Raw genomic sequence first — 14,554 nt, 5'->3', positions numbered from 1 at the left:
TAAAAACAAGGTTCTTGCTAAAGGCGTCCAACATGCTTCAACGCCGCCTGGTTCCTACATAAGCGTCCCAAAGGGTGGAAATTGCCTTTTACGTGCGTAGACAAGTGCACCACCAACGCTAACCACATGTTCACTGCGATGGCTACTCCTGAATCCGATTGTGGTATACTAGGGGTTCTCGCACTCGCATTTGGTTGGTTGGATTCAGGCTCATGGCTGACTTGGGCAGAAAGCAGCGCCTGCTTTCGCCTATACCTACACTTGCAGGCTAGCTCTTCGGTAGCACGACTCGTATGAGCGCCATGCCGTCAGCCACGAGGTGCAGCGGTATACAGCATCCGGCACTCATCATGAGAAGAAAAATTGATCAAGTGAAAAGAATGAATACAAATGCCTATTCTAATAGACAATCAAGAAACACCATGGCTAATAACATCCCACATGCAAACCAAAGACCCCAAAACACAACCCGATCAGATTCTAGCTTTTGTGAAAACACATCTACTCGTCGTCGCTCTCCTCCTCACTCTCGCTGCTTTGGTCAACAGCCATGACATCCCCGTTCTCCTCGGCATCTTCGTGAGCAGGACTTGAGACCTGAAGCACAGGCATCATGACGTCGAAGCCACCAGTACCAATTCTTCCAATCTTGCCGACGACAATACGTCCGGAGGGACCGCTCAAGTCGTCAAAGTCTTCCTCCATCACAGCGTCGCGAAGGAAGCCGACAGTGGTTTCGAAACTCATCTTCATGAATGGCGAGGTGTTGCCCTTGATACCTTGACGAGAGAAAGCTTGGTAGCCGCCACCACGGGTCATGTAGTCGGCGATGAGGTTCAAGTGACGCTGGTCGACACTGATACCGTGACCACCGAAGACAGCAGAAACCTCGCGCACGATAGACGCACGACAAGCCTCTACACCGTACAGACGGAGCATAGCGGCAATGTCGTTGGTGAAGAAACGGTTGGGGTTGAGCACGCCCTGGTGATTACGCATAGCCATAAGGTTCTCACCATCCGTCGAGATCACGTCGACGTCGCTCTCTTTGCCGGTGTTAGAATCGACAAAGTTCTTCTCCACTTCCAGGTGGCAGGCGCCAAGGCCGGGAATAGACTGAATCAAGGCGTCTCTGGTGCAGTTCTCAACCAAGTTGAGCATGAGAAGTTTGGCGGTCTCTGCAGCGTATTCGATTGTGAAGGTGCATGATGCGCCAGTCTTGTCGTCGAACTTGAATGCAGAAACGTCGTTGGTGTACTTGTTACCCTTGATACGCTCTTCGCGCTCCCTCGAGTTGTAAGCAACCTTCTTGACGCTGGCTCCCGAGTCCTCCATGTCGGAATCAGAGTCGTCAGAAGTGTTGGGGCTGCCAACAAAGCCTTCATCTTCTTGATCCTCTGGTGTAGTCTCGCGACGACCGCGAGCAACGATTGCTTCCTCGTCATCGTCGGGAGCATCATAGCCACCTTGTGCTTTGTTCGACTTGGCCTTGTCGCGGGTGGCATCGTCATCGCCTTCGTCGTCAGAGTCATCGTCTCCACCCTCACGTTCACCCTCAGGACGGCCAGACTCTTGCTCGATGGTACCGGCGGATGCACCAATCTCAGGCATGGCGTCGGACTTCTTGAGTGTCTTCTGGTCACCCTTCTTCTTGAGCTCCTTGCGCACAACAGCCTGAAGTCTGGGCAAGAACTTGGTCTCAATGGTGCGAGCGACGTCCTCGACAGTGATAGCGTACTCCTTGGTGTACTCATCAGAGGGGAACAATTGCAGGCGAACTGTGTAGGATTTGGCTTGCTCGTAAGCAACACCTCTTCCAATCTTCTCGGTGACAGTGACCTTGTCAAGGACCTCGGCGAGACTGAGTCTGCTGATACCCTTGGCAAACTGCTGAGCCTGATCTTTGGTGACCTCGGGGTTGAGATGCAGAGTCATGCTGGGTGTGGAGATGGTAGCACTGGCAGTCATGACAATTTCACGAAGACGGGGGATACCCAATGTGACGTTCTTGGCAGAGTGACCAGCCAAATGGAAGGTGTTGAGCGTCATCTGTGTTGAGGGCTCACCAACTGACTGTCCAGCAACGACACCGACAGCCTCACCAGGTTCGACAATCGACTTGAGGTATCTAACATCAATGATGGCCTGGAGACTCTTTTTGGTCAGTCCTGACACACCCTCGATGTTGCGCTTCTTGTCCTTGATAAGCTTGTCGGGGTTCTCATCAATGTACTTCTTTGCGCCACGCATGAGCTTCTCAGATGTGCTACCAGCGAAGCGGGCAGGTGAGTAGATAGACAAGGCCGGGTCGCTAGCTGCGAGGTCACCAGTCTTTCTGTACTTCTTCTCGGCGTTCTTGTTGTACTCGGCAGCTTCGGTGCTCATGATACGACCGAACTCCGACTTAATGCCAAGGTTGTGAAACATGGACATGTGGTTCTCGGCAATGAACTTGAAGTCGGACAGATACTTGGCCTTGCCGACATCGAGACCATCCTCGCCATAAATGAATTGAATGATGGATCCATCAGCGTCACGGACGGTTGTGTCGTACTCGGACTTGAGACCCTCCATACCCTTGATCAAACATCTTTGCAGATAACCGGATCTGGATGTCTTGACAGCGGTATCAATCAGACCTTCTCTTCCAGCCATAGCGTGGAAGTAATATTCTTGAGGTCTTACACCAGTCAAGAAACGATCAACAATGTATCCACCGGCTCTGACACTTGTCTCGAAAGGCTTGAAGCAAGGCAAAGTCTTACCACTGACCATGACGGGGACTCTGCGGCCTTCCAGAACTTGTTGTCCAAGGTTGCAAGAAATCTGGTTGGCGTTGACACCGGAACCCTTGGCTCCGGAACCAGTCATAGCTTGCATTTGGTTCTTGGGGAATGGTTTGACCAAGGCTGCGGGCAAGCAAGTGTTTGTCACGTTACCGGACACTTCAGAGTTGGCAGCACTCATGACAGCATCGAGACCAGCTTGCTTGCTATCGTCGCGAAGAACTTGTTCGAGACGTCTGCGAAGCTCTGGATCGTTGGTGTCGGGTGTTTCAGTCTGCAGAGAGACGTACTTGACGGCAACGCCAAGACCAGCGGCTTGTGACTTGCTGAGCGCTTCCCTTCTCATACTCTCGCCCTCGGGGGTGAAGATCAGATCTTCAACACCACATGAGAATGCGCGCATGTGGAGCATCTTCGTCAAGAGACGACCAAGCACACTCATCAGTTTTCCAGCAATAGTGTGTCCGTAAGTTTCGTAGATAGCGTTGACAAGACCGCCTCCGCTAGGACCGATTTGTGCTTTGTCCAAGATACCACACAGCAGCTCACCATCCTTGAAGATGACGGCCTGCTCTTCAGAATTGGGACCCCACTGCTTGAAGGCAGTGGAAGACTTTGAAGTCATGGTAAGACCAGGGAAATCCTCAGGGGTCAAGTTCTTCAAAACCGATGACACGACCTGCTTACCGGTCCAGAGCGGGCGGGGCTTTCTGATGGCAGGTGGCACAGTTTCGACACGTCCCGAGGTGGTGTGGTTGTTCTCAGGTCTCAGACCTGCGTAAAGCAACTGGTGGTAATCTTCACGACTGAAGAAAGTGTCACGATTGGTCAACCAGACACCCATCGAAATGTGATCCTGAATCAAACCACGAAGAGGTTTACCAGCAGTTCCAGAGAGGTATTGGTGGTCGTTGTCAGCAATGCTGATGGCCTCTGACCTGGCAAGCTCGTTTTGAGGGAAATGCAGATTCATCTCGTCACCATCGAAATCGGCGTTGTAGGTGTTACAGTTGGCGTAGTGCATACGAAGAGTCTTTTCTCCAGGCAGAACGCGAGCTCTGTGACACATCATAGAAGGCTTGTGAAGAGTAGGCTGTCTGTTCATGATGACAATATCACCATTGTTCAGATGGCGGTGAACCTTCTTGGTCTTCACACCACTGACGTTGGTGCTTGAGGGAGCCTGAAGTTGGTTGGCCAGAGCAGTACGCTCTTCGGCGTTCTTGATCTGCAAGTTGATGACTTGGCCATTCTCATTCTCAATGGCGACAGCACCAGGCCAGACGTAGGGACCGTTAATGACGGCTTGTCTGAGGTCATTGTAGTTGTGATCGTTGACGGGCTCGGGGTATGTAAGCTTGAGAGCAAACACCGGCGGGACACCGATCTCATTGGTTTCGATGTTGGGGTCGGGAGAGATGACGGTACGGGCAGCAAAGTTGACACGCTTTCCCATCATGTTCTTTCTGAACAGACCTTCCTTCTTTTCCAGACGCTGCTTGATACCGTCTTCGTTTCTTTTTCCAGCACCTCCTTGCACAGGGTTACGGTCGCGATCCAGTAGGGAGTTGACGCCATCTTGGAGGCGAATCCAGGCGTCTTGGAAGTCGGCGTAGTTCCTTGGTCGTCTGGTGTATTCGTTCTGAATGGTACCGTTAAGTTCCTTGTGAATCTGGGTCATCTGATCGCAAACGTTGATGATGTTCTTGTAAAGAGAGTTCTCCTGGGCTTCAGCAATTTCATCGGCGCCAGTTCTAGCCTCGGGTCTGAATCTGTTGGGAGGAACGATCAAGTCCTTGATGAAGAACATCTCAGCGCTGAGGGGAGCGCCTCTACGACCCTTGGACCGGGGAGTATAAATCATGCCCAGTACTTCTGCGTCTTGCTCGAAGAGTTGGACGAGATGAGCATGTACTTGTCCTGCGTTCAAGTAGCTCTGCTTTTCGTCCTTGTCGGCTTTTGAGGGTGCGCTCGTCGTCTCGGACTCCAGAGCGTTTCCACCTGCGACCTCTTGCTCGATGTCGAGCATCGAGATGTCGTCCCCTTCTCCTTCTGACTCTGCGGGCGAGTCCTCTAGATCTGCGACAGCCTCGTCTTGAGCAAGACCTTGCTTCTTAGCTTGAGCCTCGCGCTTCTTCTTCATCAAAAGCAGAGGATCTTGAGCCTTGAAGCCGCCCTGAACCATGGCAATTCTGTCCTTCTCAGACAGAGGCTTTCTGAAAATCTTGACAAAACGATCCTTTCTGTAGGTTGGTGAGATACCCATGCAGTTATTACACTTCTTGCTCTTTGTGATGGAATAAAGGAACTCCTTGACGATGGCGCGTCTTTCGTTTGCGACGGCTTCGATCTTGGTGTCAGCCCAGTCGTTGCGCTTCTTGCTGAAACCAGCTTGCTTGAGAGCATTCTTGACGAAAGCATTTCTACGAGCAATGATGCCCTTGGTGTCCTCGTCCTGTTCGTCGTCGGAATCATCCTTGCCAGGCTTGGTGGTCGAATCGGAAGTGGAGAGGGTGATTTCATCGACATCGTAGCACTCCTTCAGCAGGCCGTACTTGACAAGGGTGAGCTTGCAGACAAAGCGATTGACCTCGGCGCGAGACATCTTGAGCTTGTGACAATAGATGCATTTTGCGCGCAGGAGACGCAAGCATTGGTCCATGAAGGTAGGGTTGTAGACATGGACAGGAAGTTCGACGTGACCGCAGTGGCCAGGGCAGCCGAACTTGAGGTTGCAAGTGGTACATCTACAGAGAGTGGGTTAGCTTAGCTGCTCAGGTCGAAGCCAAAGCAGAGAGCCAACTCACGAGTTGTCGCCGAAGTTTCCGAGGGCAGCATCGTAGAGACCGCCAGGCACGGGGTTCAAAAGAGTATCGAATGTGGTAGGGTTGGTGATGCGCTTGACGGACAAGGCGCGAATCTCTTCGGACGGCAGAAAGGCGAACTCGACGCCGCCAATCTGCGACGATACAGGTTGTGAGATGTTCATGGTGGCGATATGGAAGCTAGCAAGCAGCGGTTCACAGCTTGAAGCAACACAAAATCGTCGTCGGCCGCAGAAGACGACGGTGGCTAGCAACAAAAAAGTTTCCCGGCTGGCAGCAACTTTTCGATCCGGGGAAGGAACCAACGTCGGCCCTGCAACGGCAAATCCCGTCCTCCAAAGCTGGTCGCTCTTTCCATATCCGTCGTCACTCTTTCTAGACTCCGACTGGCTTCGACTTTCTTGGCATCTGAACTTCTGCCTTGAGCTTGCCGTCGCTGTCCCTGGCCTGTCTCTATGCACCACCGCTCTACGACATGTCGGAAAAGCGCCCGTTCCCCGGCAATGGTCTGGACGATGGCCATGATTCGAAACGACCCCGATCAGCACAAGCATCACCTGCGCCAGACAACGATGTCGAGCGCAAAAGGCGCGAAGTCGCCGAGCGCATCGCTGCTATGCAGGCTCGCATGGCAAACAAAGGAGGACCCGCTAATACCACACCTGCTCCGACACCTGCCGCTGCCGCTCCGTCAACTTCTGCGAACGATATGCAAGCACGTATTGCTGCTATGAAAGCACGTCTGCAAGGAAACGCCGCGCCCTCATCACCCTCTCCTGCACCCACGCCCGCGTCTCCGTCCACCACACTATCCGCCGAGGATGCGAAAAAGGCCCAAATCCAGGCACAACTTGCTGCCATCAAAGCAAAGATTGCTCAGAAACAACACCAACAACCCCAAACAGATATTCCTACACGACCCGCTGCTCATTCTCCTGGACTCGCCCCTTCTCCTCCTGTTCGAGACGATACTACTGCACGCGCAAGAGGTGGTCTAAATGTCGGGCTCCATCCCAGTCTGTTAGGTGGTCCGTCAAAGTCTGCCAACAACAAGAAGCAAAAAGACGATCCCGCAAAGCACAACCCCTACCTGACCGGCGATGATCAGAAGGCTGCTGCCCAGAATGAGCCTTTCTTCGATCCCTCGTTGCAGAAACAGAAGGACCGCAAGTCCAAGCAACTGCTCTTCAACCAGAAGGGTAAGTTCATGGCACAGGCTGAAGCTTTGAGACAGCAGGCGAGGATCGAACAGATGGCCAAGGAGATGCAAGAACAAGCACGAAAACAGGCAATCGAAGAAGCCACGGAAAAGTCCTTCTTAGTCCCTGCTCCACCAGAAATTGAATGGTGGGACGAAGGTCTTGTGACTGGAGGCAACTACGAAAACCTTGAAGCTCCGAATAAGATCAACATGGACGTCATAACAAGATACGTTCAACATCCCGTTCTGCTTTTGGCTCCTCAGGATGCAAATGTACCGGCTCCCAAGGCCATGTACCTCACCAAGCAGGAGCAGAAGAAGGTACGACGACAACGTCGTATGGCTGATCACAAAGAAGAGCAGGCCAAGATCAGACTTGGTCTCAAAGCTCCACCTCCGCCTAAGGTCAAGAAATCAAACCTTATGCGTGTATTGGGTAATGAGGCTGTCAAGGATCCCACTGCTGTCGAAGCTCGCGTCAACCGCGAAATCGCTCAGCGCGCCGATGATCACGAGACGGCCAATGCCGAAAGACAACTAACAAAGGAGCAACGTCTCGAAAAATTGGCTCAACAACAAGAAGCAGATGCTACAATGGGTATGCGGGTGCTCGTGTTCAAGATTGACAATCTGAGCTACGGCAAACACCGCTTCCAGATCAACAAGAACGCGGAACAGCAAGCCTTGACAGGTATCACCATCTTCCATCCCAAGATGAACTTGGTCATCGTTGAGGGCGGTACTCATAGTATCAACGCTTACAAAAAGCTTATGCTCAACCGCGTGAAATGGACCGAGAACGCTATGCCGCAAAATGTGCGCGAAGGCAATCAAGAAGCCAATGCTGCATGGCTTAATGCCTTCGACGATGACGGCAAGCTCAAGGACAATACTTTCAACAGGTGTCAGCTCGTGTTTGAGGGTGAAGAGAAGCAGAGGGCATTCAAGCGCTGGATGCCATATAAGGCCTGCGAGACGGATGGTGAAGCCAAAGATGTCCTGGGCAGATATAAGATGGAGAACATGTGGACATTGGCGCAGTCTCCGGCGTTTCAGTAATTTACGAAAGCATACGACATGATCAAAAAAAGCAGAATCACCACTCGAAAGCTGAAAGGCGCAGAGCATTTGGTGCAGTACAATCACGATATTTTTGCAAACCTGTGGGATTTTGCACATCACAGTCAGGAACCGTAATGCAGACATTCTTGTCAAATCGCTACAGCTCGGTGGATAGGCATACCGTTCCTGAATTTGAGTGTTTACTGATCTTACGATATTCTGGTAGGTGGACGTTTCTGATACATGTTGCTATGCACGTTCCGAAGACATGATGGCAACAAGTCTGATTTGTTGGCTGCTGATGAGCTTCTAAGGGAACAATTGCAAAGCCGTCTAGGTGACCCTGACGGAGGTTGACTGATCAAAGTGCTCAGTGTTCCTTGAGGAACCGACATCAGACTGATCGCCGGCTTTGACCCAGACCGAAAGAGACGATTTGTTAGTACACGCTTTGTTGCTGACGCGATACGGGCCTTGCAGCGAGTTTGACCAACAAATCCTCTAATGAATCACAAGAAGCTGAGAAACACGGACGACCGAGTGGCACTTAACGCAGATGTGTCAGTGTGAAACGTGAAGTTGGTCCTCTGATTCCCAATAATTGCATCAGCCCACTGCAACGATGCACTACAGTTCAAGCTTTACATTTGAGCATTTTCTGTTCTGGGCATGGAGAAATTGTCAAATCGTTTCTGCGTTGTGGCAGTATCCCAGATATTTATTGCTAAATTGAGGTTTTCGAGCCGGTTATGCTCCGAGAACTCTACTAGTAACAAGGAGACGGCCTCCAAAACAGGGTCTAAGACATGGCTCCGTATGATCGCATGGAGAGAGATGATTCCAAACAGCCGTGCGCTGAAGGTTTATGGAAGCGACACTCACGTGCAGGCTACATGTGCTGTTGCAAGGGCTTAGTAGATTGGCGAGGATCATATGTCGATCATTCGAACGGATTGGTTAGCCCTTGAGGCTATCAGTCGCTAGAGACAAGGACGCAGCCGTCTATAATGACGACTGCAGAGCCTGTTCTCGTCCCGGATTTGATGCCAACATCCCTCCCGACCAAGTGAGAGACGAAGCTACTCTCGTCCGCCTATCTCAGTACAACGGGACCGACAGATACGGGGTTCCATGAGATGTGCTTCCACCGGACGCCTGATAAAGCCTCCAGAAGGGACACAAGACGGAGAGTCCTGTGGTGATGCTCTCATGCTGAGTCTATCAAGCAGTGGTCTTTCTTGTTGCAAGATGTCTTTCCTTCATTTGGTTCCACAGATTTCTACCAGCTCAGATGCCAAAAGCTTTCCCTATCGTCGCGACAAATATGCTTCCGAGCCACTCCAGTAGGCTAGCAAGCAAGTTTGCCAGGATGATAACAAGCGTGAGCATAATTAAGACTACTGATCGACGGCCAGCAACTTGGGTTCGGTGCATCTCTCCCAGCAGGTCTCTAGTGTAGGCTGCCGCTGCCATCGCTGCATATCCTTGCCAATTGTCACTCTTGTGACTATCACTGTAGTCACATATACCTCGTATGACGAGACATGGGAGTTGGTTCATGATTCCAGCTGCTTCCATCTCGAAGCATAAGATGTTCTGTTCCTCGGAATACTGATCGCGTATGAAGGCATCCTTCATCAACTGATTGCCCGAAGCAATGATTCCATGATGAACACGTGGGTTATCCTGATTCACTTGTCGACGTGGGCGTGTGATGATCTTGTCCAGTCTGAAAGCACAGTGGCCATCACAGGAAACGTTACCGCTATGTACAAAGCTGGAGATGTAGAGACGATCGCTTTCTGGAGGAGGACGAGAGAAGTCTTCTCTTAATCTCGGCCACTTCTCCAGGATCGATTCAATGGTCTCCTCAATGCGATGGCCACGCTGTCTGTATTTGCTCTTCAAGCCAGTGACAGCAGAACGCACGATAGGTGATGGCTGGTTCAGAAATCCTGTTTGGAGAAAATCCCTTCCCTGGATTGTCTTTCCATAATCGTATCGATAGACACCAGCTGATCCATCCTTTGGCGAGCTCACAACAACGTCTCCAAGGCGAATGTCATTCCTCTGAGTAGGGGCACCGCCACCAATGCCGACCATCAATCCAATCTGGATGTTGGGGAAACTTTCGAGCATATGGGCGAGGACTATAGCAGCAGAACTCGTCCCATACTCGCCGTCCGGGAGGACCGCCATCACAACGTTATGCCCCACGATATCACCGAGAGTGTAGTGATTGGTATCATGGGGCGACAACGAGGCCGGTGAATCGTGTTTGTTGTCGAGAAATGTCTGAGCGGCAGTATATTCAATTTCGATGGCACAAATCCAGCCGACGGTGTAGCTCATGGGGTGTGACATGATGTGTCAAACTGCCAGCGGGTATCCTGTAGTTCGGAACTCCAGAGATGGATGGATCTTCCAGGCGCGTCGAAGATCAGCTGATACCCAGCCACGATCCCGGGACGCTTCATGCATGCAGTCACTCAGGCTGGCGAATCGGATGTCGACACCATAAAGGTAAGAGATTTAGGCGCTAGAAACCTTTGCGCAAGCAGAATGTCGCTGCTAATTTCGACTCACTAGCGTCCATGGATATTGCTCTATGCTCGCTGTTGAGTTGTAACCAGATCCATACACGCTGTTGACATCGAGCAGAGTTCCCCGAAGGCTCCTGGGACCGTCTTCGTATCGCAGCCATCGTCACGGGGTCATTCATTAATTCACTGGCCTAGAGCGCCAGGGGTAGAGTTAGGTATGTGATGAATCTAGGCGCGAATTGAATCGTCGAGTTGACTAGTGCATGCCTGAGATTGCAGAAGAGGTGCGCTAAGCCAATGTGATTGCCATCAACAAACGCAACGGTTGCAAGGGCCAGACTGGGTTGTCATCCCACCAGCTTTTGGAAGAGCTTAGATCCTGAGTGTTGCCATCTCTTGATACCTGATGCGAACGTATCACTAGTTTGATGCTAAGGGCTTATCTCCGGGCTTCGAAACCTCAATACTCTATATAGCCGAGGCCACCAACCTCTTGGATCCCATCAAGTCCTCTGCAACTTCGAACGCCTGCGCTGGCAGTTGTGGCGGCCGCATCGGAGCTGGTATCCAGAGCACAAAAGATAGTGCATCGGAGCCGGTTGAATTGAGGAAAACGAACAGTCAATATCGTCAACTCGAGTTGGAAAATGTGATATAGCGGTGTCAAGATCGCGGCGCTGATTTGAGCCCTGTCCTGTGCAAGATACTGACAACTCGTAGGTTTTATCGACGACGAGTCCTCTCCATAAGCTCTCTTTTCGTCGGCATATCACGTTTCATCAATTTGATAAGAATGTACCTCAACCACGTTGATATGCTCGCCGTACTCTCTCAACTCTTGTGTCAACAGTAGACTTCTCGCGGGACTCGACATCAGAATTTTGAGACGAGTCTGACCAACAGGGTCCACACACAAGTAACAAACATAAGCGACCGCTGCAATAAGGTCCTCTCGCCAACGTGGAGTTTCGAGCCACGAGATGCCATCAATGACGTAGTAGAGTTCGCTGTCGGTAGGAAGCTGAGAAACCATAGCGGAAAAGGTCTCACAAAGTGTTTGCAGATCATGCTCTCGAAGTCCCTCTCTATAGGATTCGCTGTTGATGAAGCCTAGATTGAAATCGTATTTGAATGACAGCTGTGTGATCAAACTTCGCAGCAGGCCACTGGCTCCCGAGATGGCTTGATTAGGCTCAGAGTGCAAACCGCAGAGAAAACGAAGCACGACAGCCTCAGGATTTTGACTGATTCCGAATACCAACGAAGCGAGTACTGCTGAGAAGGGAGGCTCCCTAGCTGCTGTCATGTCACCTGAGCCATTCAGGAAGAGTATACCTCTGGTCGCGGACAACCAGTCCCTTATATCTGTGCTATTGGCTACAGTATAGGCTAGCCTCACCTCGTCCATGTCGAAGCGGGTGCTGTTTTCAAGAATATGTGAGATGTCTGCAAGATGATCGTCATCGACGGCCATGAAACTTGTGAGCTGGCCTTGGTGAATAATGGGCTCAGTCACCTTGGGCTTCTCGTTTTTCTGTTTTTGTCGTCGTCGTCGGTGTTGCTGCTGTTCTGACGGCAGAAGCACCTGACCTGTTACATCCTTAGTATCCTCAATCTGCATGCGTATCGATCTCCTAAAACCTACTGCCGATTCTAACGGTGTCACGGAGAATCAACTTTTCTATTGTCGTTTAGCTCCAGATGATAACAAGGATACTCGAGAACGACACACATATTGGTGGCTTCGCCAACCACTGGATTGAATTGGCGATAGCCATTAGCAGACAAACATCAAAGTCCTCCCTGAGTTGCACATAATCTTCATTCTTGTCGAAGAACTGGTCATATGCATGCACGTCCTTGACCAATGCGGGTATGTTTTCGAAAGTGTCAAGAATTTTTTTCCGTTTGTCTGCGAGCTTGATAGCGGCCTGGAAATGTGTTTAGCTTCAGCTTCAACAGCCAGAGAACGAGGAGTTTCTTGACTTACATCGAAAACGAACTTTAGACCCTGACAGATGACGTTCAAGTACATTTGGTCGGGAGCAAAGTCCAACTTGTGAACTATGGCGGGTGCAATGTCTCCGAGTGACCGACCGACCTTTCGAAAGCGCCCCTTCGAATTATAATCCGCTCTGGCAGTCTTCACAGTATCAACAATTGTACTCCAGGTAGTGTCTTTTCTTGTGTTCTCTCGGATTCTTGCTTCTTTCGACGCTACGGCAACATCGTCCCATGTAAGGTTCGAAGAGAAAGTAACATGTTTGGGATCAGAATTGCAGTAAAGTTCAAGGGCTCCTTTAGTAAGTTGTATTGCGTCACTTGCAAAGTCAACATCATGACCACTCCATGATGCCAGAGCGAAGATGGGTATGGAACGTACTGGCTGCTTGTCTTTGGTTTGAAAGTGGCCCTTTGCGAATCGTACTCAAGACCCTTGCTGTATCCTCGTAGGGTCTCGGATTCATGCAAGATGAAATTGGCACTGAGTTGTGAGTCCATGAGTTTCTGGTCTTTTGCGTTCAAGGTCATATCAACCGTTTTCGACTGCTCTGTGCAGCTTGCCGTATGTTGCAGCGAGTGAATCAAAATGTATGTCGAGCTTACTCCTCCGTCAGTGTTTTAGCAAGAGCTTCCACACGCTGGGTGATAACGCACAGTGGCTTCCTTTCCGGTGACCTCGGTCGCTTAGAGGCGCAGAACAAATGTACGTTTCTAATTCTGGACCAATATCCCGCGCGAGCCTCGAGGCGCGTATTTATGTCGCCGATTCGAGGTTCAAGGGCCACGCATGATCGGGCGTTTACATATCGTAGGATCGAAGCCCATCACCAAGTGTGTCATGGCCAGGGCAGCCAGAATGCAAACCATCGACCAAAGCCAAGAATATAATGAACCAGAAGATTCGGAGGATTCGGAGGAAGATGACGATTGAGAGTCTGCAGATCAGGTTGAGGTTTCCTAGCTCTTTCCTTGCATATCTATGTGATCATGAGGTAACAAGATGGGTCTACCAGTACGTACGGCCACAGTCAGCTGAAAACTGGGCATCCCGTCCGCTCTGCCATACATAAGCAGTTGAACGGCAGATTAGTACTACGGTGGGTGACCACGTGGGAATCCCTGCTGCTGTACGTTTTGTTTCGTGTTACGCATAATGAAATGCATCTTTCACCTGTCGGCATTGACATACTCAGCTGCTGCAATAGTTTTTGGCCCAAGATTGGAAGACATTGCTCCGGGCAGCGAACCAGGCTCAGGAATCGTGCGAGTTTCATGCTTGAGATTTTGTCCCGGCCTGCTGAAAGCCCCGTGGAACAATGCGCCGTAGGTCTCCGGGCATAGTCTGATTCCTTGAAGATGATTTTGGAGGTTATACATCGAAATCAGCTGCAGTCAGCATATTTTGACCTCTGACTGGGCTCAGAAAGCTGGTCTCGAGTACAAATGTACGTGACCTGATCAATCGAGCGAAGCCTACAGTCTTGGACAAGCAATATCGTCGGTCATTTCGTTTCCAAGCACAATGCTTAGGCGAAATTATTGTCTGGAAGTTGGCCGGCTGATCACCTCTGAGTGCCCAGAAAGATGGTCGGTCCACAACACTAGATGAGAGACTGTCAAGAGCACATAGCCCAGGATTCGAATAACCGACATGGCTGAAGTACGCGTGACTACTAGCGACATGATCATGCGCACATGGAGATTGGCGTTGCTTCCGGGAGCCCGAATTGACTATGATAGGCGAAGTTGGTAAGTAGAGCAGGCTGTCAAGGGCCACGGTACGTAGAAACACAGCTAGCACGGTCAAGATGTCGAGTCTGAACCAGAATCTGGCTGGGCGGATGACTCCTTCGCGTCTCGAATCTGTTTCTGTTTCCACTCCAGAATGCTCTTGAACAGCTTTTTGCCTTCGAAACCTATGGGAGTGACCTTCGAGAAGTCTTTGGTGAAACAAGGAAACACTGTTGGCGAGAACAATAGTCAGCATGTGAAAGGCGTATACGAGATTAGGGGTTTGGTGGATGATGATCAGAACGCGATTCAAAACTGAGGACGACATCCAAGTATCATTTCCATCCATATTGTAGAACACGCAGCGGGAGTTGGGCGGCTCTTTCTGTACTTACTTCATGT

The 14,554-nt window shown here is 50.7% G+C and overlaps 5 protein-coding genes across 5 annotated transcripts; 2 read left to right on the top strand and 3 right to left on the bottom strand.

The window, feature by feature from the left end:
* Positions 1–501: 501 nt before the first annotated feature.
* M436DRAFT_74100 (beta and beta-prime subunits of DNA dependent RNA-polymerase) lies at positions 502–5,775 on the bottom strand (the record flags this gene model as incomplete). Its single annotated transcript, XM_013570557.1, has 3 exons — positions 502–1,635; positions 1,669–5,533; positions 5,594–5,775. The coding sequence occupies 3 exons, from the start codon at positions 5,773–5,775 to the stop codon at positions 502–504; spliced, it is 5,181 nt and encodes a 1,726-aa protein (XP_013426011.1).
* Positions 5,776–6,320: 545 nt separating this feature from the next.
* M436DRAFT_65170 (putative u4/u6 small nuclear ribonucleoprotein) lies at positions 6,321–7,871 on the top strand (the record flags this gene model as incomplete). Its single annotated transcript, XM_013570478.1, has 1 exon — positions 6,321–7,871. One exon carries the CDS (start codon positions 6,321–6,323, stop codon positions 7,869–7,871), a length of 1,551 nt encoding a protein of 516 aa, XP_013425932.1.
* A 1,290-nt stretch (positions 7,872–9,161) lies between these two features.
* M436DRAFT_83289 (purine and uridine phosphorylase) lies at positions 9,162–10,238 on the bottom strand (the record flags this gene model as incomplete). The annotated part of the gene is made up of 1 exon (XM_013570556.1): positions 9,162–10,238. The coding sequence occupies one exon, from the start codon at positions 10,236–10,238 to the stop codon at positions 9,162–9,164; it is 1,077 nt and encodes a 358-aa protein (XP_013426010.1).
* A 948-nt stretch (positions 10,239–11,186) lies between these two features.
* Positions 11,187–12,949, bottom strand: M436DRAFT_65168 (uncharacterized protein; the record flags this gene model as incomplete). Its single annotated transcript, XM_013570477.1, has 4 exons — positions 11,187–12,007; positions 12,150–12,348; positions 12,408–12,762; positions 12,801–12,949. 4 exons carry the CDS (start codon positions 12,947–12,949, stop codon positions 11,187–11,189), a joined length of 1,524 nt encoding a protein of 507 aa, XP_013425931.1.
* Positions 12,950–13,420: 471 nt separating this feature from the next.
* Positions 13,421–13,762, top strand: M436DRAFT_50798 (uncharacterized protein; the record flags this gene model as incomplete). Its single annotated transcript, XM_013570455.1, has 1 exon — positions 13,421–13,762. A coding segment is annotated over one exon (342 nt), but the record flags the coding sequence as incomplete, so codon positions are not given.
* Between the last annotated feature and the right edge of the window lie 792 nt (positions 13,763–14,554).

The sequence above is a fragment of the Aureobasidium namibiae genome (assembly GCF_000721765.1).
Source record: "Aureobasidium namibiae CBS 147.97 unplaced genomic scaffold scaffold_12, whole genome shotgun sequence".
Classification (NCBI taxonomy): domain Eukaryota; kingdom Fungi; phylum Ascomycota; class Dothideomycetes; order Dothideales; family Saccotheciaceae; genus Aureobasidium; species Aureobasidium namibiae.
Note: the sequence above shows the minus strand (reverse complement) of the source record. Positions and strands in the feature narration are given on the sequence as shown.